Source organism: Musca autumnalis, unplaced genomic scaffold (assembly GCF_047663935.1).
Source record: "Musca autumnalis isolate F117 unplaced genomic scaffold, ASM4766393v1 scaffold_4, whole genome shotgun sequence".
Lineage (NCBI taxonomy): Eukaryota > Metazoa > Arthropoda > Insecta > Diptera > Muscidae > Musca > Musca autumnalis.
The window spans coordinates 15,411,602-15,437,845 of record NW_027411977.1 but is presented as its reverse complement, the minus strand read 5'-3'; the positions used below and the strand labels follow the sequence as shown (position 1 = coordinate 15,437,845).

The 26,244-nt window shown below is 34.7% G+C and overlaps 1 protein-coding gene across 3 annotated transcripts; it reads right to left on the bottom strand.

Moving 5' to 3' along the window:
* Positions 1-23,541, bottom strand: Unr (cold shock domain-containing Unr). Of its 3 annotated transcripts, none has more exons than XM_073987629.1 (12): positions 22,093-23,541; positions 6,949-7,382; positions 6,683-6,862; positions 6,400-6,611; positions 6,132-6,339; positions 5,846-6,055; positions 5,539-5,772; positions 4,053-4,206; positions 3,811-3,980; positions 2,641-3,726; positions 2,398-2,572; positions 1-252 (listed from the first exon to the last, which is right to left on the bottom strand). In XM_073987629.1, the coding sequence occupies exons 1-12, from the start codon at positions 22,124-22,126 to the stop codon at positions 236-238; spliced, it is 3,114 nt and encodes a 1,037-aa protein (XP_073843730.1). In that variant the 5' UTR covers positions 22,127-23,541; the 3' UTR covers positions 1-235. The 3 variants fall into 3 exon arrangements, with proteins under 3 accessions (XP_073843730.1, XP_073843732.1, XP_073843731.1); XM_073987631.1 differs by lacking the exon at positions 22,093-23,541 and adding an exon at positions 7,479-7,638; XM_073987630.1 differs by lacking the exon at positions 22,093-23,541 and adding an exon at positions 7,461-7,608.
* Between the last annotated feature and the right edge of the window lie 2,703 nt (positions 23,542-26,244).

Here is a 26,244-nt window from a genome sequence, read left to right as displayed (position 1 = left end):
TAGGATATATGATAAGATTCCTTTATTTTATACTTGTATTATGTTTTGTTTAGCAGTGATTCCTTTTGTTTTGTATTTTTTTTTTCTTTTTGTTTTCTTTAATATTTATATATGTTTATAGAGTATAGCAGTGTAATTTGTTTTTAATGATGGCTTCATAATTTTCCTTTAAATAAAAGTTGTGGGGAACATGTCTTCAGTCGTTGAATCCTTCGATATTGTTATGGTCAATCATTTATTCCAAGATGATGCCTACAATTATAGAGAGAGAGAGCGAGATATTAAAGCAAATGTAATGAAAACGTGATTTGTTTTGAAATGAATAGTTTGACCTACACCAATATCTTGGAATGAAATAAAAACATCTTCTATATACTTAAGAGTTTTCTATTCTTATTCTAAACATAAACATTTTTTATGCCCCCAACCTTTAGGTTAACGAGGATATAAATACTTTGAAACAAACAAAAATGTGACTCATCGAAATAATGCTAGAGACCAAATTTATGTTCGGACCAAATCCTTTCATACAATTTGGGGTCGATTTAGCTTTTTCCGTCCACACACTGCATCTCGCAACATTTTGTCCAAACTTAGATCATAGCCGACCAAGAAGAGAGCACACAAAATTCTGAATATTGCCGATTTTTGACAGTGTGTTAGTAAGGTTGTATGCCCACATGCTGCAAAACAAAAACATTTGCTCTCTTTTGTGTGCTCTTTCGTTGCGTTCGGGTCATATGTGTGTGAATAGCCGAAAAACTTCGTAACTTTAACAATACCAAAGAACTACATTGACTTAGATTAAATTCAAGGATGGTCACAACAAAACTTCAATTTTTCCCAGATGTAATTTTTCAGATGTAATTCGAATTATTTTAGTTGCAATTCGAGAATTCCATTTGTAATTCGTAACATTTTATTTGTAATTCAATAATTACATTTGTAATTCGAAACATTTCAATTGTAATTCGAATTATTCTATTTGTAATTCGAATTATTCGTTTGTAATTCGAATTATTCTGTTGTCTCACCGTAGTGCAATGGTATGCACACCCGCCTTGCACGCAGAAGGTCGTGGGTTCGATTCCCCGGCCAGGCAACATCAAAATTTTCAACGGTGGCAAAATACCCCTCAATAATGTTGGCGACATTTCCTGAGTCATTCAGCCATGTAAAACTTCTCTATAAAGTGGTGTCGTAAGACATGTCGTTCGGAATCGGCGATAAACAGTAGATCCCATATCATTGAGCTAATATGAATCGGGGTGCACTCATTGATATGAGAGAAGTCTCCCTTGTCCCGTCTGCGATGTTTGTGGAACAATTATATATAATTCGAATTATTCCATTTTAAATTCGAATTATTCTATTTTTAGTTCGAATTATTTTAAAAGTAATTCGAATTGTTTTATTTGTAATTCAAAAACCAAATATAAAACCAATGGAACCAAACATTTTGTACTTTTTTTGATTCGAATTCCAAATGGAATAATTCGAATAACAAATAAAAATTCGAATTACATATAGAATAATTCGAATTTCAAATGGAATAATTCGAATTACAAATGGAATAATTCGAGTTTCAAATAAAAATGGAATAATTCGAATTTCAAATGGAATTCTCCAATAACAATTGAATTGTTTCTGCGAATTACAAATGGAATAATTCTAATTACAAATTGAATTCTCGAATAACAATTGAATTACAAATGAAATAATCGAATTACGAATGAAATGTTACGAATTACAACTGGAATGTTTCGAATTACATCTGAAAAAGGTGTAGTAGTATCGTTGTATTTTTATGGGACATAGACCAGATTCGAATATGGAGTATTATAGGTAGAAATCCGTCCATAAAAAATTTCAAATTGTTCAGAAAAATACTAGTCCTCGTGGCAATTATTACCTGCCATTCCTTCCGGTATCGTTCCCTCTAAAGTTTAAACAATTTCGCCACAATACATTTAATGCCTTTTTATACCCTCAGCCTTTAGACTAACGAGGTTGTATATCCTTCTTAGACCCCTGCTAAATCCGTTTCACATACAATTTCAAAAAAATCGCACAATTACAGTTTAGGGAAACGCTCGGATCGTTTTGATTGTTTTGCAACTATACCATTTTTTTGGGGCGACTCTTTTCTTCCTGAGGCAACGGCTATAATAGTCTAAAAAGCCTGTTGGCACCGATTAGTGACTGATGAGCACGATTACTTACGAATTGAGTATCCGTTTTGTCCCAAATTTTTCAAATAAAGTGTGGCATGTTTCGCACAAGTCATGCGAAGCTTCTAAACATTACATTGACAACCTGACTCAATATTCCCGACAACGAATATTCCTATCGTCAATATACACATGTGTCTACAAAATACAGTTTCTTAAAAATTACCTGGAATGCGTGGTAAACGTGCCTGTGGCAGAAAACCTTTTGCCTGGGGTCCCTTTGGAGCACGAATAACAATCAAACGTGGCAATGTATCATCGGTCAATTTGAGACGTGAAATCAAACGATCCGGGCGATCATTAATTTTTAAGACATTGCATGCCGACGATTTGCCATTGCGCTGTAAAACAGAAAATGATTTGAAATTAATGTCCTAATCACTACTCATGCATGTTAGAAGAAACCCACCTGATTTGTAACCACAGAGAATTCCACTGTATCTCCTGGATGCAAAGATACAGCATTACCCTGTACCTCAGACATGTGGAAGAAAAGTTTTTTACCATCCTCTATCTCATAGTTAAGGAAACCAAATTGTCCCTTAATCGAATCGACTGTGGCACGTTTCTTTTGGCGTACAGCGGTAATTTCGGCAGCACGGCCAGCTTCATCAATCTTGAATGTAACCAAATCACCGGCTTGCAACAAATCACGTTTGTTAACTAAACTGGTAATACCGAATTCATGTTGCGACAATACTTGGGTTCGAGTCTCATCCAATATTTCAATTAGACCAGCATATTCCTGTTGATCGGGATTAATGCAACGCAGTGGACGTGCAACGACCCCATTGTGGACTCCCTCCTTTACAGCCGGCTGTGGTATGGAGCCCTTGGGTAGGGTACGTACATTTTCTGCTGGCAAACAATTACCCGACACCGATGTATTGCCATTCGGCGACAAAGTATACTCAACCTCTTGGCCCAATTCCAACCAATTGGGATTGCCCACATAATTACTGAAATGGAAGAATACCTCTTCGTCATGCGACAATGTTTCAATGAAACCGAAATTCTCCTTGATAACGGCTATAAAACCTCTGTAGACTGGTTGTCCAGTTTCGGTGCCTGCCATATTGTTGTTCTCCAATTTACTGTAATCTTCAATCTTTGGGGTTTGAAGCATTTGATGATTATTAGTGCCCATAGATAAATAACCATTCTGTGTTGGTATTATCATGCCACCACCACCAATTCCCCCCATGATGCCATTGGTGTGTTGTGTTATGATAGCTGGATCATTATTTTGATTAAGAATGAGATGTTGATGATGATGATGTAGAGCTGCTACTGTTGGTGGTGGTACTTGTTGTTGGGGATTTTGTGGATTCGTTGTATTAGTTGCCAATTGTTGTTGCAATAGCTGTGGATTAATTTGTGGCGGTTGCTGTTGTAGTGACTGTTGTTGCTGAATAACTGCCGCCGTTTGCATGCCTGGTTGCAATGTATGCAAATTCTGTACATTTACAGCAATCAATTCTTTATTTCTTTTTACCTATAGTGCATATAAAATAACAATATAAAAATCAAGTATGTAATGGCCATTAACAAGAAAGTGTGGAGGAATTCGTTGACCTACCAAGTAAATATCAAAACGTACACGGTCTCCAATTCTAGGTGGTTTTTCGCAGTCTTTAAGGAAATACATAATAGTCTTTTTAAGTTCACCATGGTCATAGGTAATAACACCGCCTTCAACGCGGTCTTGAGATTTCACTGGACTCTTAGGAGCCTCACGAGTAACATAACCTAAAATAAGTAAAAATATTTTTTTATTGAAATGTGTTTAATTTTTAGAGGTTAAGGATTTGCATTGCTTACCCTCTATATTGCTAGCCACTAAAGTTTCAAATTGCACAGTACCGGGTGGTAAATGCTTAATGCGTATAGCATGTAAACGTGATGCATTGTATGGAACACCTTGTTCCTGAACCACAGTAAATTCAAGTTCATCGTTGACCATAATTTCACGGCTCTGAAAATCGAAAGTTATGTCAATGTTAGTAACCAGTATTACTACGGCTAGTTTTAATCTCTGTTGAAAATGTGACGAGATTCTTGTCAGAGTTAAAACCATACATATGTGTGCAATCCTTACAGCAATGGAGAAGTTATCTCGAAAACGAAAAGAATAATATTTTATCGTGTTAGAGAATAGGTCTTTAATAGAAATTTTGGCACAGTTCTAAATTTCTATAGTTGGTAGAACTTATATGTACAATGTAAACAGTTTTTTACTTATTAAGACTTCCTATTCTTGGGAGACGACAGTGGTATGACGAATTTTAAACTCCTACAACACATTTTCAGCGGTTCTGCCGTAACTTTGTTAGCAAGTACTGGCCATATTTCTGAGTATGATAATTTATTGATTTAACGACAAAACAAGCCCGCATGTTGGCAATACATAGGTCAATGAGTTGACATGATCTCATTTTTGTAAACCTTCAAAGGAGGCTTTAGGCTTCCGTAACATCATCTTTCGTGATTTGACATTTGAATTGGCTTTAGGCTTTCATACCTCAATTTTGCGTGATTTGACATTTAGGTAGGAACAATTCGTTACTGGCTCGACGTTCTGTCGGAACAGAGAGGGTGTTGCGTAAAAGGAGTGATATGCTTTTATTTTATTTTTTAGTCACAGCTGCTCAATATTAAGTATATGGGGTTTATTTCTCTTCCAAACGCATTCGGTGGTATGAAGGGGACTCATTATCACTCTGCTAAAAATGGTATCGGGATGCGCTCATTGACATGAGAAAACTCTGCCCAAGTTTTTTCTACTACATTTCAGGAAAACTTTTGTGTATATAAAGGATTATGTTGCGTAAAATGAGTGATAAGTTATATTTTTAAGTCACAGCTGCTCAATATTATGCGGTTTATTTCCCTGTAAGTGGTGTCCAATTAATTGGGGATTCCAAACGCATTCGGTGATATGAAGGGGACTCATTATGCGCTCATTGGCATGTGAAAACTCTCCCCAATTTTTTTCTACTATATTTCAGGAAAACTTTTGTGTTTTTAACGGATTATCCAAACATTGAATATTAGATATTCGGCGCAATCATGAATATTTCCACCGGAATTTCCGCACGGAAAAATAATTTTAAGAAGTAAAATTCTTTTAAATTAATATTTTAAAACGTTGAAAACTACTAGAATCACTTAATTTTGGAATGTTTTCGCTGAATTGACAAAAATTATTACCTTTTTTTACATAAAAATGTATATAAAAAATTGTGAGCTTGGGGAAGGGAACAAATTCCGCACGGAATTTTTGTTCATTATTGCCCTGTATACTTACCGTGTCCAGAATTTCAGTATAATGGAAAAATACACGAACGTTACGTTCGACACTTCTTATGAAACCAAAACCCTCTTTTAGCCCGGTTATAACACCTTGCTCGCGCTTTTCACCAGAAACTTTAAATGTTTCATCAAGCAAAGAAATCGATGTGGCACGTTGCAATTGATCACGTCGATCGGTGGCCAATAAAAATTGTACCCAATCACCATGACGCAAAGTAAAATCACCTTTCTATAAAATATACAATAAATAAAAAACTGTTTAGTATGGGAAATTGTTCAAGAAATAGTTTTTCTTTTCATACCTGATCCTTGTCACCAAATGGTACCTCAACTTCAGAATAATCTGGAGCCCTGTAACGTATGCGACCTGGCAAAGGATCATTGGTTTGACGAGCAGGATTATTACGATCCAATGGTTTCAAAACCTGACCCTTATAAATGGTTGTGTCAACATCTTCAAATATAACAGAGCCTGGTGGCAAACGTGTAATGTTGCAGGCGAATTCACGTCCCTTTGGGAAATATTAATCAAACAAAACGGTTTTATTACAAAATGCTTTGATGATATTACATCAACGACCAACTTACAGTACGTGTCTGAATGGTAAATTCAACATCATCTCCGGGACGTAGTTCAACATTACCTTCGGCTTCAGAAAAATGAAAGAAAATCTCTTTGACAACATCAGCGCGTTCAATAAATCCAAACGATTCCTTCATGGAACAAACAACACCACGGTATTTAACCGGTTGTGCTGGATTTTCCAAACGAATGTGACAAGCACCCAAATTTCCTCTATAATATTGGAAATTAACAACAAACTTTTAAACCACACGATTTAAAGCTATAGCTTACCTTTGGTTGGTAGCAATCTGAAAACTAACTTTGTCACCAGCCCTCAAATTGACATTACCCTCAACATCGTCTTTGGTATAGGGCAAGAAAAAGCACTCTCCGCGATTTTCATAACTGATGCGACCAGTTGTTTCACTTGAATTCAAAATGTTGTTGTTATCAGTGCGTAATTCTGTGGTAACAGTTCCAGTAACACGCTCCTCCGAAAGAACCTGGAAGAACAATTAGAGAATGTTTGAGTATCTTCGCCCATGGCAAAAACAAAACAGAGCCACCCACTTACCACTTCGGGTGCAATTTTAGAAACTTGACTAGCAATTGGTTTACCAGTACGACGATCATAGGTCATTTCGAATTCAACAGGATCACCGATTTTCAAATGGTCAATATTGCCACTGAATTGCGAAAAATGAAAGAATAAACGAGCTTGACGCTCACAACACTGTATAAAACCATACGAATGCTACAGAAAAGAAAAACAACAAGTGATGAGTTATTAAAGGGTTACTTGTTTTTTTTTTAAGAAACAAATCACACATTTCGACATACCAATAACTTCTCTATTATACCAGTCTCACGAGTTGTCTGACTTGGATCATTGGCAGCCGACGAAGATGAATTGGATTGACCAAAACTGGAACCACCACCATTGCTCAAAACACTATTCGATTGGAAAACACCAACAGTGGCCGGATTTTGTATAATTTCGGGTACATCATTGGCATCGAAAATACCAATGGGTGGATGTTGAGTCAATGGTGGAGGTCCCCCCTGCGATTGATGATGATGCGGAGGTGCATGTTGTTGATGGTGGTTCTGCTGATGAGCTTGATGATGTTGCGGTGGTGGTTGCGGAGTTTGAGGCGTACCCAAAGCAGTTTCCAAAGAAAATGTTCCGATTGGTGGGAAATTATTCGAAATACTCATATTACGCATGGCATTCATATTCATCCATCCATCACAAGGAAGATTATCGTAGATTTCTAAAAAAAAAATCCAAAGAAGAAATAAAATGTTATTATAGAAAACAAGACTTTAGCAATTTGGAGAATCTCCATTACCGGACATGTTTCAAATACCTAAATTTTAAACAATTTTACACGCAAAATATATAAAAATATTACAAAGATTTTCTTAAAATATACATCCAAATGACAGAAGACAGACGAAAATTTAAAACTTTTTCTTCAAAGACTAGGAAAAAAATGTGTTTGAAATACATATTTGTTAACATGACGTAAAGTTTTTAATGATATACCCCTACAATTGGCACCAAGGCATATCTAGAGATGGGAAATGGGTAAATACCCAAATGGTAAATACCCATAAAAATGGGTAAATTGGGTACAAATGGGTAAATACCCAGGTATTTACCCAATATGTGGGTATAAACTACAGAAATTAAGTCATCCAATTAGATGCGAAAACGCAGCGTTTCAGCAAATTTTAACTGGCTATGAATATAAAATGACCTTTTTTAGATACGGCGCAAATTAAAATGTGGACCAATGTTGGTCCATATGTTGGTAAATCTGTCATATATTGTGACAGCATAATTTTGATGTTTGAGAGCTTTTAGCGCGGTTTATTGTAGTTCTCAATGCAGAAAAACATATATCCTGGATAGAGATCCAAACTTTATGATATATCAGATGGATTAAACCAAGATTTTAGTGGATAATCTTGAGATTTAAGTCCTCCTCGACAAAGCTATAATTTTTGCATTTTTCGTCAACTTTTTCGCACAAGCAAATCCAACGATCGATTTGACATATAAAAAGTGTAGTCCGCGTGGCTAAACCGCTTTTCTGGTATTCTTTCTGATTTTCTGTTTGACAGAAAAACAAAATTTTGATTTCAAAATAAAATTTTATTTACCCAAATTAACACCCAAAAATGAAATTTATTGGGTATTTACCTGGTATTTACCCATGTTTTGGGTAAATACCGGGTAGAATCCCATCTATAGGCATATCGACCAGGTAGTGGCATCGACATATTTGTAATATGTTATTTCAAAATTTTCTTTATGTTGTTGGGGAAATTACAACAAAAAATATTTCGAACAGCTGGTGTGATACCACTACCTTGGTAATTGTGCCATGATTGGTACCCAATGACTCAGAAATTCATTCCTAGGGTGATTCACACAAGGTCAAAACAGAGCTTTTATGGACGTTTGATCGAGCCCCTGGTAAGTCCCGATGTAAACCCATAGGTGATGAAACTAAATAAATCTGAAGCTAAGTGTAACCTAGTGTTAAAAAATGGCCATATAAATTGGAATTGCCTTATCGAAATGCCCAAAATGGAAAATGCCCAAAAGAATAAACAGAAAACGAATTGAGCACATTGGTCGTAAATGCAGAGGATCATTGTCTGATTTCTTTCTAGACGATCAATTGGCAAAAACAGCGACCACCAGCTTCAAGTCAAAATACAGTCTGCCAGTTGTTGAAAATAATTATACAATTTTAATGAGGAAAACGATATTTACATTCGGCAATTTGCCTTGCGGCAATTGTCAGTTTGATGGAGAAAAAGGTGAGGTATGTGATGACCCTTTGCTCTCAACATCGTCTCTCACATACAAACTGACAATTGCCGCAAGGCAAATTGCCGAATGTAAATATGGACTAATAGACAAGTATTTAGAAAGTATCAGACGGAGTGGATCAACACAACCTATCTTCGAGAAATATCTTGTTTTGGTAAAACTGTAAGAATTTACAAGGTATGGATCAGATGGGTTATTAAGTTCGATATCCACAACATTTTTTTTTTTTTTTTTTTTGCTACGATAACATTTTTACCTTTATAATTTCTAAAAAAAAGTAAAAATTAGTAGATTTATGCAGTTCTGTAACAGACATTGTATATCTGTTTAAAATTTGCTACGTTCCAGAACCTGAGAGAATCTACTAATTTTACTATTTCTTCGATATCATAAAGAAAATAGTTATCATAGTAAAATATGTAAATTCTTGCAGGTTATGGAACAGAGCATACTACAGCGGCTGAAAAATCAGAAGCCAGTCGATCATGCTCTGATAGATATCTACACTAGGCCGGGGCGATTTGAAAACCTTAATGAGCCCTTCGCGTTTCTGATTCCTGGGATTGAACTGAGCAAAAAAGTCCAATGGACCATATATCTACCGTAAAAATCGAGCCTCCCGATTTTGACTTTAAGTTATTTATGGACTTTTTTTTTGGATATTTTGGCATATAACAGCCAAACCATTGACAAAAGACATTGGCACAAAGACAAAAATTGTAGCCAAGACAGTAATTGAAAACTCTCTAATACATTGCAAAAGCATTGGAACGCTCCTTCAGGCAGTTTTGGCCTTGAGAAGGTGCAAACTTTTCGAAAAATGTCGATAAATGGCACTGTGCTACAAAAGTTGACCAGAAAAATATTCAAGTGTTTAACAAAAGGCTAAGTTATAGCGGTTTAAGTCTGAAACCCCCCTCAAAAAAACTATAACTGAATTTCTCATAATTTTGAAAATAAACAAAAATATTTTTGAAAATTATGGGAAATTCAGTTATAGTTTTTTTGAGGGGGGTTTCAGACTTAAACCGCTATAACTTAGCCTTTTGTTAAACGATTTAAACAAATAGTAACTTGTTCTAAAGATATTATTCACCCCTTTAAAAGGAAGAAGGATCACTAGAAATCCGTTGTGAAAAAAGAAGATATGTCTGTTTAAATTTGAAAATGTAAGAAACCCAGATTTTCACTACTTTTACCGTTATAAAAAATAAAACAAGTGACCCCAACGAACTAAAGGCATTGTCACGATATATTTTTGCATCAGAACACTTGAATATTTGTCTGGTCAACTTTTGTAGCACAGTGCCATTTATCGACATTTTTCGAAAAGTTTGCACCTTCTCAAGGCCAAAACTGCCTGAAGGAGCGTTCCAATGCTTTTGCAATGTATAAGAAATTTTCAATTACTGTCTTGGCTACAATTTTTGTCTTTGTGTTGAATCGAAAAACTCAATGGTTTGGCTGTTATATGCCAAAATATCCAAAAAACCTCAATAAAAAACTTAAAGTCAAAATCGGGAGGCTCGATTTTCACGGTAGATATATGGTCCAGTGGACTTTTTTGCTCAGTTCAATCCCAGAAATCAGAAACGCGAAGGGCTCATTAAGGTTTTTTCCTTCCACAAAAATCGACCCACCCTAATCTACACTCTTCCGGTGTTGTAACACGGCACTTGTCCCTGTAATGTGGTAATGAATAGCCTACTCCCTTCTAAATTCCGCAAAATGTATTCAGGGCAGTGTTATGGGTAGCAAAAACCACTACCATGGCACGAGTGTCGTAAGGCTACGACAGAGTCAGTAGAAGCACGAAGCGGCAAGGAGAAATATCGCGTATTTTCATAAAAAAAAGTCGAGATGCACAAGTGCCAGAATGAAGTCCGAATATTGAACAAAAGCCCAATAATGTGAATGGTTTCCAAACCAATTTTTTAATTCTCTTGTGTCAGACATTGAAAATATTACATGCATTTTTTTAGATTTTAGGACATAAAGAATTTGAAGAGCTCCCTTTCTCCCTTCTTTACATATTCTGGCACAATACGCAGCACGACAGCAGCGCTGCAAGCCATCTCCACACATATAAGCCGAAGACTTAACCAAGAACAAGCCGTCAAAAGTCGTTGATACTGCCAAGCACTCCGTAGTGTTTGAGGACATTAAGCAGACTACCCATCGTTCAAGTTTGAAACGTTAAAACAATGACACAATGGCGTGTAAAATTAAAGAGCCACATTCGTTACAATGCATTAAACGTATCTAAAACAGTTGTCCAAAGTTTGTTATGGCGGATTGTGCACTTTTATAATAAAATAGTATCCCAAAAATAAAATTCAGGGCAGTGATATGTTTGTGCCTATAAGGAGGCGTGAAAAATAATAGAGCCAACCTAAGTCAACAAGAATATTTCTTAAGAAAATATAATTTTATCATTAAAGTGTTAGAAGAAAGTTTAGTTATCCTTACTAGCTTATTTTCCAGAATAAATTTAGCGGTGCGGAATTTAGGAACAATTTAGGCCCCGGAAAGGGCTGAAACCCCATGCGGGCCCAGAAATAAAGATAATACCCAATACGTACCTATACAGCAATATCGTAACTATAGTTATAATTTGAATGGAATTGGCTAAACGTCTAACAAAAATAAGGAAACACTAAAAACCGGTTAAATTATTTGTTATTCTGAAGATTTTAGTGTAAAAATGGTGGGTCCTGTAAGGAATATCAACTTTTTGTCTTTCTTTGCTCCAAAAAAAATTATGTAAAACTTGGTTGATATCAACTCTAATATACCGTACGTGTTATTTAAGCATAGCCTAAAAGTATTTATTGGAAGAAAAATCACGAGACTTTGAAGTAAAGGCAGGATATAATATGATGTGTGCGAGGTACCTTAAGATTGGAGTCCATATTCGAACATTATTTAAGCGTGAAAGAAATATTACGATGCTCAAAAGTTGGAGATCAATGCCAATCATTCCTTTCGATAGTTGTCATTACCCATCAGGCACTTCAGTTGGTCACAGTACACCGTCTTAGAGCTTGATTTACGTTTGGAAAAAATTTAACGACGTGCAAAGTTTAGCCTAGATCTGATACTCAATAATTTGGTGCTCATCAGTTGTGGGAGTTGATGTCGGCGGCTTTATTTAGGCCTTTTGGGACATTATCTATGGATGTAAGCCACCGTATAAAAGGTGTGCCGTAACAAAGAGGCTGCGAGCACAATATGTGTATGAGGTACTTGAAGGAATCGATCGACCCTTTGAACGTAGGGATAACGTATACACCATGATCCGGATAATAGTGGTTGCTAAGTGATCGTTGAATACCAGCTACAGATTATATATTTTCATCAGCCGGTTAGCTTATTTATATACTAAGATTAACAACTTATGACTTCAAGAAAGAAATTAGTCTACACCATTTTCACATGCAATTCGAAGAATTTCAATTGTAATTTGATTATTTCATTTGAAATTCGAAACATTTCACTCGTAATTTGAGAATTCCAATTGAATTTCGAATTATTTCTTTTGTAATTTGAGAATTTCGGTTTTGTAACTCGAAACCAGTTTCAGTTTTGGACATCCTATTTGCTATACCTCTGTAATTTGAAACATCACTTATACTGTCCGACTTATGTAAGGGTACTAAATAAGAAATCTTTCGGAGCTGATCTATGACTGGAGGAAATCTTACGACGGGCAAAGTATGGACCCATGCGTTTACTGCCTTCGACAGTTATCGTGAGCAGCACTTTAGAGAAAATATTTTATATTTTGTGCGGGGGTTTTCCGAAGGAGTGGTTATGAATATTACAATATTACAAGAACGAAATATTGGACCAGTAGTGGGATTCTCCATCGCATTTTTTTGGTTTCCCACAAAAAACGGTAAAATTAAAACGCAAAATTATGAATGAAAATACGAATAGAAGTTGGCAAATTGGCGCTATCGGTAGAACTTAGCGATAACTTTATTTTGAAATTTAAATTTATCGAATCGCACTACAGATCTGTTGATCCGTTCGGTAGCTATCTTGCGCAAAATTATGAATGAAAAGTTCTCTTGCTATCGGTAGAACTTTACGACTGTTTTTTATTCGTCGCTAACTTACCGAAAAACATCGGTGATTACCGCATTATAAGCATTTTAAATTTACCGAATCGCACTACAGATCTGTTGATCCGTTCGAGAGCTATCTTGCGCTCCAGCCAGTCAGACGGACAGACGGACCGACATGGCTAAATCGACTCCAAATTGTCGCAAACGGATTTCGTCCAAACATACTTGAGGGCCAAAACTTATATTTCGATGAGGCAACTTTTCATCGTATCAAAGTGTCCATACCCGTATCATAGGCTGGTGGTATATATAACAAGTAAGAAAGTCAACTGTGCTGACGGAGATATACCCTCAGCCGCTGACCAAAACCAAACCAAACACAATAATTTTGCGGTATATAAAATATATCGATTTTGAATCAAGAGTTTGATTTACAATCTGTAGGTACCGTAATGTGGGGCTATACCAAATCACTGACATATACCAAACATTTTTAATAACCAAACTTCTTCATAAAAGACTCGAAATATTAAATTAGTTTTAGAGTTAACTTGTTCAATAGTAATTTTAGTATGTGCCGGCAGGGTGTTTTAGCGTTTGAGCCATTATCTGAGGAAGTATTTACTTACCCCGTTGTAAATGAGGGAGCTAGAACAATCTAATGAAAAAAGAATTAAAACGATGCGAGAATCGATTTTAAACTTCATTTTTCCTAGGGAGGTACTCGAAGGAGTGAACCGATATAGTCCATACACCAACCTGATACATGATTGGATAAAATAATACGATGTGCAAAGTCTGCATCAATCAGAAACTCCCTGCGAGAATTTTCTTGCGGATTTGCCATTTTGGTTGGTGCCGTCAGGGTTTCTTGGAGCTTTTAGGCCAATATCTCAGGAAGTATGGACTTGCGCAAGAAAAAATTTGTACCGTCGTGAAGGAAGCCGCAAGGACATGCTACTTAAAAATTTTCAGAATGATCCGAGAGGAGTTTTTAAACTTCACTTTATCCAAATTTTGTGTGGGAGGTACCCGAGGGAGTGGACCAATATTGTCCATATTCGAGCCCGATATATGTCTGGAAGGAGTTATACGATGTGCAAAGTTTGGACCAAATCAATTGCTCCCTTCGGGAGTTATCGTTCACACCATTTTACAGGAAAATTTTGAACTTTTGTGGGGGAGGTACCAGAAGGAGTGGACCAGTATGGCCCATCTTCGAACTACACTTTGATTCGACCAAAAATGTACCTCATAGAAATAATGGTTTTAGACCCCAAGTATGTTTGTACGATATCCGTTTCAGACAATTTTGAGTAGATCTAGCAATGTCCGTCCGTCTGTCTGTCTGGCTGGTGCGCACGATAACTCTCGAACGGATTAACCGATTCGAACCAAATTTCGGTTCAAATTTTGGGTATCAAAATATTTTGTCCAGATTTGATTTAAGTTCGAAGATAGGCCATATAGGTCCACTCCTTCAGGTACCTCCTCACAAAAGTTCAAAACTGTTCGGAAAAATGGTTCGTACGGTAACTCTTGAAGGGAGTGGCCGAATTGGTCTATACTTTACACATCCTAATATATTTACTAGATATAAATCAGGTTCAAATATGGACTATATCTGTCCACTCCATCCGGTACCTCCCACACAAAATTTCAGATAAGTTCATTATAAGACCTGCTTTCGAATCACTTTGATTTTTGTTGAAGCAACTTGCATTCGCTGCGTCACTTACGATGGTAAACGTTTTTTCAGGGGTAAGTCCATACTTCTTGAGCAAACAGCCCAAAGGGTGGAAAACCCCCTATGGCACCATATGTAGTGGCTGGAGATCCACTTCCATAATGGTCAATGTAGATCCATTCTTTTTAGTTCTCCTCCGCCAAACTTTTGATCTTTAATCCTAATCAACATTTTTGTCGGTTCAAACGCCCAAAATGTTTAAAAACCCCTAAATACATACGTTTTTTTGGGAAATTTTTTCAATATACACACAGGCTGTCGGCAAAGCCGACTGATACTTTTTTACTTGTTTTTTTTTTACAAATTATTTAAACAATTACAAATGGAACAATTCGAATTTAAAATGGAATAATTCGAATTTCAAATAGAATAATTCGAATTACAAATAGAATAATTCGAAATAAAAATAGAATAATTCGAATTACAAATGGAATAATTCGAATTACAAATGGAATAATTCAAATTATAAATGGAATAATTCAAATTACAAATGGAATAATTCATATTACAAATGGAATGTTACGAATTACAAATAGAATTCTCGAATTACAAATTAAAAATTACATCTGAAAAAGGTGTAGTATGGTTACACTAGAGTTAACCCGGGTTAACCCACTTCATGAGGATTTATTTGACGTTTGCGCTATGGAATTGACATTTGACACTGGGTTAATCCGGTTAAGTGTAACCGGGGTATAATTTGTCCAATATTTCGACCATTGTCGATGGTCATCATCAGGATTGTAGATTTGTTCTTTTATTTTAAGAACATGGTAAGAGATTATCTTCCACTCACGCACAAAGGCATTTTCCTCCTTTGCGCGTGAATGTGTCTTACCAAGTTCTTAAAATAAAAGAACAAATCTACAAACCTGACGATGGTCGAAATATTGGAAAAATAAAGTGATTAAATAAAAAAACAAAGAATCCAAAGGTCAACTATATAATAATTGTACCGTGTTGGCATTTATATTCGCGAAGGTCTTAAATATAAAGTTGTATTTCGGTCTGGGCACCCTTGTGTCTGCGAATCGCTATTTATAGAACTAATCCTGGGGTTTAGGAAAGTTCTGTTTGGAGTGGTCTATCTTCCACATGGTAATATTTCTAGTTTTGAAGATATACATGGGGATATTCTGGCACAGTATGACTCGATTGTTGTGGTTGGTGACTTCAACTGCAACCTTTTTGATATATCCAAGTCTACAGACATGAGGAGCATCTGTCTTCGGCTTGGCCTTTCTCTTCAACATAATTCTTTGCCTACACACTATAATGTTGCTACTGACTCTGTGTCGTTAATCGATTTCTTTGCCTGCAGCAATTCTTGTCCGGTCAGGTACAATGTCCAGCAATTTCGCACCACGCCTTTATATTTAGTGTAGTTAATATAAACTTAACTGTTTCGGAACGCATCGTAGAGTATCGTGACTTCAATAATATCGATTGGGAGAGTATGCTTAACCATTTAATTCAGACCGACATTAGCTGGATATATAACACCTCGGATGTTGAGGCTCAACATACTTTTTTTGATTCGCTTTTTTCTTTTGTCCCGATTATCACGAAACGAGTTGTTAATGTTGTAGATCCCTGGCTAAAATGTCGATCTATAATTTTGGCTAACTCTCTACGTGATATGGCATATAAGGAGTATTTGCGAAACCCTTTTCAGCCTAATAGGACAATATATTGCTCCCTTAGAAACAGAGCGAAGTCTGTCCTTAGGAGTGAGCGTAGGAGACACTATACAAAAGTTTTTGGTACGCTTGGCCCAACACAGGTTTGGAGATATCTACGTGCATGAGGTTTTGTTGGTAATGACGACAATCATGAAACGAACTTTTATGCTACAGTCTTGAATGACTTCTTTGTGCAAAATGATATTGTTGGTAGTGCAGTTGTAGTAGATTCTAGCAATGTGAATGGTAACTATTCATTTTCATTTAATTGTGTTTATGAGGTGGATGTTTTTCAAGCCTTGTCGCGGATAAAATCTCAATCCTTAGGTGTAGACGGCATACCTATAAGATTTATTAAATTGATTTTTCCATATATTTCTAGACATATCACCTATTTTTTCAATACTATATTGACAACTTCAGTCTTTCCAAAAGCATGGAAAGTTGCACGCGTAGTGCCAATACCCAAAGATAGGGAGTTAAATGGTATTGAAAACATGAGGCCTATTAGTATCTTGCCAGCCTTATCTAAAATCGCTGAGCACCTAATTAAGGAGCAAATTGAGCATTTTATTGATAACCATCGTCTTCTTAAATCATGCCAGTATGGTTTCAGACGAGGGCTTAGTACTACCTCGCTTCTGATTGATTTAACTGATGCCATTAGAGAGACAGTTGAAAGAGGTGAAAATGGAGTTATCGTAGCATTGGATTTATCCAAAGCATTTGATCGAGTGGATATTTCGAAGATGATAAGTAAACTTCGATCCAGTTATTTATTCGATTCATCTGCTTGTGCATTAATTTCATCTTTTTTTTTTGGGTCGCTCCCAATTCGTTACATTCAATGGTAGTGTTTCTAATATTCGTAATATATACAGTGGAGTACCCCAGGGTTCCATCCTGGGTCCCCTTCTGTTTATTTTATACATTAATGATATTGCCAACAGTGTACTCAGACGTGGGTGTACTCCGTTTTTGTATGCTGATGACATTCATCTGTTTTTTAATGGTAAAACTGCTGCCGAATTGCAGCAATATGCGACATATCACATTGGTTAGATAGCAACAATTTGGTGATTAATGTTTCTAAATCTAAGTCGATGATATTTGGTCCCACTAGTCGTTTAGGTGGTAGTGTAAATATACTTATTGATGGTTCCCCTATACATTTCGTGGACAAGATGAAGTGTCTAGGTGTCATTATCGATTCTAAACTTGATTTTTCCGCACATATTGATGCTTTGTTTCCTAAGATCATAAATGTTCTTCGTAAATTATATAGCACTGAGTTCTACCACTGAGTTCTGTTAAAAGGAATCTGGCTCACTCACTGCTAATGTCAGTTATTTCTTATGGCATTGAGGTTATATCAGGTACAACTGATGTACAGTTGAAGAGAGTAGAAAAGCTTTTTAATATGGTTGTCAGATTTGTTTACAGTTTGCGCAGAAGGGACCACATTTCTGCTCATGCGCACAATTTCTTAGGAGTACCTTTTAAAGCTTTTATCCAACAACGTGTTGTGTCTTGTCTTTATAAATCGATATACTTGGATCTGCCAGTATTACTTCGGGAACGATTTTCGTTTTCAAGATATACTCGTAACATACAGATAATTCTGCCCATTTTTTCCACATCTTGGTTAGAAAATTCTTTTGTTGTTCGGGCTGCTCGGCTGTGGAATCACCTACCCAATGAGCTACGTAACTTCTCTTTCCCATGTTTTGAATTTCGGCGTAAGTTTGAAGCCTTTACTATTAATAGTAATACTACTACTTAATACATATATGGTATTTTACTGAGTAGTACATTGTTCTGAATACATGCTTTTTCGATCATGTTGAATTACCAGCAATATATTTTTTTTCTCTCAGTTTCAGTTTTGATTCTTCTATAAGGCTGGGGAGCCTTTTTTGCAATTTTTGTTTTAATAATTTTAACTTACATTGTGTAATATATATCTATTTTGTCTTATCTCTTATCTGTAAGTCATTTTGTAATATGAAATAATGTTGTAGTTTCATGCTGTGTTGCGATGCCAATTGGCCAATAGGCTTCTATCGCAATGTATAAATAAATAAATAATTGTTCCACAAACATCCCAGACGGGACAGGGGAGACTCTCATATCAAAGAGTGCACCCCGATTCATATTAGCTCAATGATATGGGACCTATTATTGTTCATTGCCGAGTCCGAACGGCGTGTCCTAAGGACACCACTTGTAGAGAAGTTTTACATGGCTGAAATACTCAGGAAATGTCGCCAACATCACTGAGGGCTATTTTGCCACAGTTGAAAATTTGATGTTGTCTGGCCTGGGAATCGATACCACGACCTTTAGCGTGCAAGGCGGGTGTGCATACCATTGCACCACCTCCTCTCATTATACCCTCAGCATTTATGCTAACGAGGGTATATACACTTTCATACGGGCAAATTGTGCCTCATCGAAATAATGGTTTTAGACCCCAAGTATGTTTGGACGAAATGTGTTTCAGACAATTTGGAGTCGATTGAGCAATGTCCGTCCGTCCGTCTGTCTGGCTGGCTGGAGCGCTCTCTCGAACGGATCAATCGATTCGATCCAAAATTTGGTTTCGTAATAGTTTGTCCAAACTTAGTTTAAGTTCGAAGATGGGTTATCTCGGTCCACTCCTCCCGGTACCTCCCCCACAAAAGTTCGAAAATGTTGGAAAAATTTGTACGTACGATAACTCTCGAAGGGAGTAACCGATGTGGTCCATACTTTGCCAATCGTGAAATGTCTACCAGACTTAGACGAGTTTCCAATATGGACTCAGTCGGTCCACTCCTTCGAGTTCCTCCCACACAAAATTTGGGATAAGTTCAGTTTAGGACCTGCTCTCGAATCGCTTTGATTTTTGTTTTACACGTTTCATCAGTGGCAAGACCACAATTCCTGAGAAAATGGCCCAATGTTGCAAAAAAAAAAAAAACATGACACCGTGTGAGGCGATAGGAGCGCAAGATAACTCTCGGACGGATCTGCCGATGTGGTCCAAAATTTGGCCTTAGTATTATTTTGTACAAACATAGTTTAAGTTAGAAGATAAGCCATGTGGGTCCACTAATTCAGGTACCTCCCCCACAAAAGTTCAAAAATGTTCAGAAAAATTGTTAGTACGGTAACTCTTGAATGCAGTGGCCGAATTAGTCCATACTTTACACATCCTAATATATCTAACAGATATAGATCAGGTTTAAATATGGACTATATTTGAATCTCCATCCCGTACCTCCAACACAAAATTTCGGATAAGTTCACTTTAAGACCTGCAATCGAATCACGTTGATTTTTGTTGAAGCAACTTGCATTCGCTGCCTCAATTACGATGGTAAATTTTTTTGTTTAGGGGCAAGTCCATACTTCTTGAGCAAAAAGCCCGAAGGATGTAAAAACCCCCTTATGGCACCATATGTAGTGGCTGGAGATGCACTTCCATAAAGGTCAATGTCGATCCATTCCTTTAAGTATCTCTTCCGTAAATCGTTTGATGTTTAATCCTAATCAACATTTTTGTCGGTTCATACAACCAAAATTTTTAATACCCCCTAAAAACACATTCTTTTTCTTTTTTTTTTTTTTTTTGAAAAAATTGTTTCAATCTACACAGGCTGAGGGTACATCTCTGTCAGCAAAGCTGACTGATACTTTTTTACTTCTTTTAAACTTTACTTTTAACTTTAGGTTAACCGGTAGACTAAAAATCTACTCGTGAAATCCAAACTATATCAAAAGAAATCTTATCATAATGGAGATGTATGATATAAGAACTACCTACAGTGTTGCGCATATCAAAAGCAACAAATCCAGGATTTTGCATTAATTCAATATTTGGATCCGTTACGATATTTTAAAATGTAATATTTTGTGCCTAGTTGTTCTTTGTTATGTACAGAGAGCTTTCAACAAGTTGTTTCTGTACTTTGTAGTTGGATAGGATAACAACGACAACAATATTGACTGATCCTCGAGATTGGGGAGTGCAAAACAAAAGCAACAATAAAAATATTATTAAAAATTGTAGTGTCATCGGTGTTAAATAATTGTACTTTTGACTTAATTTGAATTTTGGCCAATGGTGGTGTTATTTTAGAAAGAATTTGCATTTGTTATCCTAACAGGGTTGCCACTTTCTACCACCTTTCCCATGGTCTGGGGAAAATATCATAATACCCTCAAATCAATTTTTTTTTCCCTCATATAAAAATTTTAATTTTGAAATATTCATTCAGAAAGTGGATTAATATCAACCATTCTTTTGTTTGCCGTATAATAAAAAAGTTAAACAACCCAATATTGGTAAACACAATACATTCTGGTGTAAGCCCCTTGAGACCATCGGCACATTGTGGCTAAAAACTTTGGGGAAACTTTAAAAATAATGCGAATAAGAACTTCCAAGAATTAGTCGGGGCTCTTATTTTCGATATATGGCCCAGAGTACTTCCTAGAAGAGGTTTTGAAAACAATTTGAAAAGTTATACATCTCCCAACTCAAACTACACAACGGTCAAGAACTCATTGTTTCAACCAACAGTGGGTAAAATATCGACATATGGCTAAATATTTCAGGTTTTTATATATTTTGTTATTAAATCTTATTTTTAATATAATTTATTAAAAATAAAATAAAAAATCAAATTGGGTCGCTTAAACCATATAAAACATTGAATTTTCTACCAGTGTTTCACAAATTGTGTTCCTTTGGGTATGAAAAGGGTTTCTTGGTCAGTGTATAACTTTTCAAACTGTTTTCAAAACTTCTTCTGCGAATTAATCTGGGCTATATATCGAAAATAAGAGCCCAAACTAATTCTTGCAAGTCCCTATTCATATTATTTTTAATGTTTTCCTGACGTTTTTATCCACAATGTGCCGATGGCCTCAAGGGGTTTACACCAGAATGTAATGTGTTTGCCAATATTTGGTTGTTTAAGTTTTTTTTAATATACGGCAAACAAAAGAATGGTTGATATTAATCCACTTTCTGAATGAATATTTCAAAATTAAAATTTTTATATGAGGGAACAAATTTTGATTTGAGGGTATTATGATATTTTCACCAGACCATGGGAAAAGTGGTAGAAAGTGGCAACCCTGTTAGGATAACAAATGCAAATTCTTTCTAAAATAACACCACCATGCCCCAAAATTCAAAATAAGCCAAAAGTACAGTCATTTAACACCGATGACACTACAATTTTTAATAATATTTTTATTGTTGCTTTTGTTTTGCAATCCCCATTCTCCAGGATCAGTCAATATTGTTGTCGTTGTTATCCTATCCAACTACAAAGTACAGAAACAACTTGTTGAAAGCTCTCTGTACATAACAAAGAACAACTGGGCACAATAAATTACAATTTAAAAAATTGTAACGGATCCAAATGTTGAATTAATGCAAAATCCTGGATTTGTTGCTTTTGATATGCGCAACACTGTATATGTATCGACTTTGTAATTTGATTTCGTACATTTGAAATTGCAATAGTGAAATTAATTTTTTTTTAAGTTTAATAAATTAAAATAATAAATGGGACCCGTAATTGATATCTAAAATATAAGCTCTAATACATATCTATAAACAACGTTAATTAAAAAACTTACCTTCACCGCGATATCCTTTTGATTGAGTATTCATTGTGACCAGTATTCGCTTTAAAATAGCTAAGAGCGACGAAGAATACTATTAATTGAATACCAAAGAAACAATCGTATGGCGGGATCCAAGAGAGTAAATACTCTTAAACTGAGCTGAGCGCGACGTGGGTAAGGACGATGGGGGGAGACGGGAATTTGAAACAAAATGGAATTATTTGTTGAATACAATCTGGGATTTTGTGTTTGCAACGATGTTTTTCTTGTTTTCTTAATTGAGAGGCACTGAATTTTTTTTCTTAATTTTTCTTTTGTTTGTTGTTGAGGAAGTAAGTGGGAGAGAAATGCACGATATATTTATTTGATGCGCGGAAAGTCTTTTATTGCGAATAGTTTTAATTTTTAAAGTTAGGTTTTTTAGTTTGTTTATTGCTTTTTAAAAGGGTTGTGTGTTGTTTCTTTCGATTGTTTAATATTTTTGATTAATTTTTGAAATTAATACACAGATTATTTATTTAAAAAATCTTTGGGATCAGATGCAAGTTTAAAAATACTTGAAAATTTGAGAATTTGAGAAGTATTGTTATTGTTTTTTTTTTATTATTTTTACTTTTATATTTTTAATTTCATATTTTTAGTAGTATTTTTTGGCGTGGTCCTGTGTTTAAAAAAACACTTAAGGAGTTGTTGTATGTTTTATGGTTTCATTATTATTACTATAAGAACTTTTTTGTTTTTAATTCTGAATACAATTATATATTTTTTTAATAAAGTCTTTTATTACCTTAAGACTTTTGTTTTTTTTTTTAATCTATATAAGATGCTGGTATTTTTTTATGTTTTAATTGTTTTTAATTTTTTTCTTATAAGCTTATAACTTATAGTTTTAATATAGATTTTTGTTTGTTTTTTTTTTCTTATTACAATTATTTGGATTTTTTAATATATAATATATACTATAGTATATGTATCGAAGTCCTTTAAGATATCACGAATTTGTTTCAATGTTTCATTATCTTGTTTTTTTTTAAGTTTTTTTTCCTTATAAGACTATGTTTTTTATTTTTTCGACTAAATTTATTTTTGTTTCAGTTTTTTTTTGCTTGTATTATTAACTGTATTATAAATTTAGCTTCATTTGTGTAGTTTTGTTGTTGTTGTATTTTATTTATTAATAAGAGGATTTTTTGTTGTTGGTTTAAATTTGCATTTCTAAAGATTCCTTTAATTATTAATAAGTTTATAAATTTACAATAATTATCACAGAGATGTTTTAATCTTTTCTTTGAATTTGTTGGTTGATTTTTAGAGTTGTGTTGTTTCTCCTTAAGACTTTAAATGAATTCACCTTAGGTACTCTTATATGCGTTGCCTAGAGGAGAGAGAGAGCTTGCAGATGCCTCCCTCCCTCTTGAGTTTGTCTTATATGATCTTTAGGATTTTCTTATTTTTTGCTATGTTTATTGGTTGACAATGATGATGATGATGATAAATGTTGTTGTTGTTGATGACGATGGCTGTGTTGCTTCTTGCTGTTGAAGTCGATACAGAAGAGGATTCCTTTGTGTTGCTGTTGTTGTTGAAGAGGACAAATGCCTTTTTTGAAAAGGTATTTTTCCCAGTTGATGTTTGTTTTTATTTTTGTTTAAAGTTCGAGATCACTTATATTAAGTCCACTTCAGCTTTCGTCTCCACACAGACAACGAGATTTTTATTTAATGTTTAATGCGATTTTATTTTATTAATTATATTTTTTTTTTGTTCTTTAGTTTTTTGGAATATTTTTGTTTTAAATACGAAAAAATAATTAAATGTAAAAATGTCTTAGTTTTAATTAATTTGATTAATGATTTTGTTGTTGCTGTTGTTGTTTTTTTAGAAATTAAATAGTTTTAATTATTGTTTCCGTTATTCTGTTGGTTTTGTTGGTTTGTTTGTTGCTTGATAAGTTTTTTTTTTTTTTTTTGCAATGCGATCCACCACCGAACCCAGGCCTTGTTGGCTCACACTTGTTTAGGTGGACAGGCTTAAAAAGCCTTGGGTTTCCTTTACCACTTTTTTTAGTCTGGGGACTTTTATTGGTTTTCTATTCTGCTGGTATACACCACCATATGCCGGTTTTGTTTTTTTTCTTAAACTAAATATGTGTTACTAATGTTTTGTTTTTTTTTTTTTTTTCTTCTTAATACTTTGTACAATAATAAAAATCTTAATTATTCTTTGTTTTTATGTTTTTAAATTCAGTATGCTTTTTTGTTTTGTTTTGTTTTTAGTTAAAGTTCTTTTATGTTGCGTTTTAAATTTAACTTTTTCGTTTTATTTGTACTTTAAAACTTTCTTTTCAGTTGTTGGTAGTTGTTGCTGTTGCCTTTTTGTTGTTTGTTAAATTATTAATGTTGTAATATTGTTGCGGTTTGTTGATTTTGTGGGCGTGGTTAAATCTTTATTTTGCATTGGATTTTTGTTTATTATGTGAAGAGTTTTGAAATGAAACACAAAATTAAAGCGTATTTGGTAATGATGGGGGTTTCGGGAGGGGGGTTTTGTGGTTGTGGTGATAACAACAGAAGTTGTAAAACTAAACTAAAGCTATGTTGAAAGCTTGAAATGAGGAATTAATCAAAAATAGGGAATTTTGGTATTTTTTTAGTATTCGAGCTCCGGAAATTATAGGTATTTGAATGTATTGTGTTATTAAGGCTGTTGTTGCTGCTGCTGTTAAGGTTTTGTTTTATTTTTTCTGTGTTGTTGCTTATTAATACTCCGTTTATGGCTGGTTTTGTTGACTTTTCGGGTTATTGCCTTTTTAGGGGCTTCCACCAAGGACTCTTCTCCTTTTACTATTTGTTTTGGCAAGCAATAGTCTTTTTAAACTTCCAATTGTTTTTTATAACTTTCTGTGATTTCCTAACGTTGAGTTGTTTTGTTCAGCTCTTACTTAGAGTAGGATTGGTTTTTTGTTTGTTGTTGTGTGGACAGATGAGTTTCTCTGCTTGATTTTATTTTTTATTTTTCGAATTTCTTTGAAATTCTGAGTATTTTCACGGTTGTTTCTATTATTGTTTTTTTTTTTTTTTTAATTTTATTGCTAAAATTTCACGAAGATTTTTCTCCCAGTTTGCAATTTTTTTTCGTTTTTTAGTTCCAAAATATTTTTTTTTCTTTAAAGCTAAGCTTGGCTTAAACTTCCTTTCTTTCGCCTTCCTTCTGCACCCCTCTTCCTCTTCGTTTCCTCCCCTTCTACTCTCACCAATGTTCAGTCCACAAGTTTTAATAGTTTGTTGCTGCTGTTTTCAATTTAAAAAATAGGATATTGTTTTTTGTTTGTTTGTAGTTTTCTTGTTGTAGTTGTTCTTTCTATGCTTTTCTTTATTCAATTTGGTTTCTTGATGTAAATATGGAGCAGAATCTGTTGCCAGCCACTTCCTCAAAATGTCCTCCAAAAAAACGCCAATGTTGTAGGGTTTTTGGTTTTGAGCTAAAGTTGTTTAAATTCTCAGTTTTGAAGTTTTTATTGTTGGTAATAATTTTTTGATTTATTTTGTTTTTGTTTTGTTTTTTGTATTCGTTTCGATGGTGTTTTTGTTATTATTTCAGTTTATGATGAAAAGTGATGTCAAAACGGAGATTTAGTTACAAAAGCTGCAAGAAAAAAGAGATATCAATTGACATCAGTTTTATATAAATAAAAATATTTTTGGATAATGTTCAAATCAATTGAATGCCAAGAGATCATATCAGCAAGATATGGATTAATAAGAAAAATGTAAAAACAAAGTCGAAGAAAATTGTGGCATCATCCACTTGTAAATTTCAGAAAATCGAACATTTTTTTTACTTATTTTAAAGTAGATCTTCCGATCTATTCCTTGAGATACACATGAGCTTTGGAAGGGAAAAATTTATTGTTTTGTACCTTGGCAACATAGAAACTAAAATGCGTGTTTTTCTCGAAATGACATTTAAAAATGGTGACAACCCTAGCTCGAAAATTAATGAACCTATTGTCATACAATTTTGGGATTATCAAGGACATGAAAATCTAGTCCTTTATCTATTGATTTTATTTTTTGCCCATTTACCAGAAAACGGCAGTTTTTGAAGCCAAAAATTTGAATGTTGACTTTTGGTTCAGTAAAATCTAATATTTTTTTTTTTTTA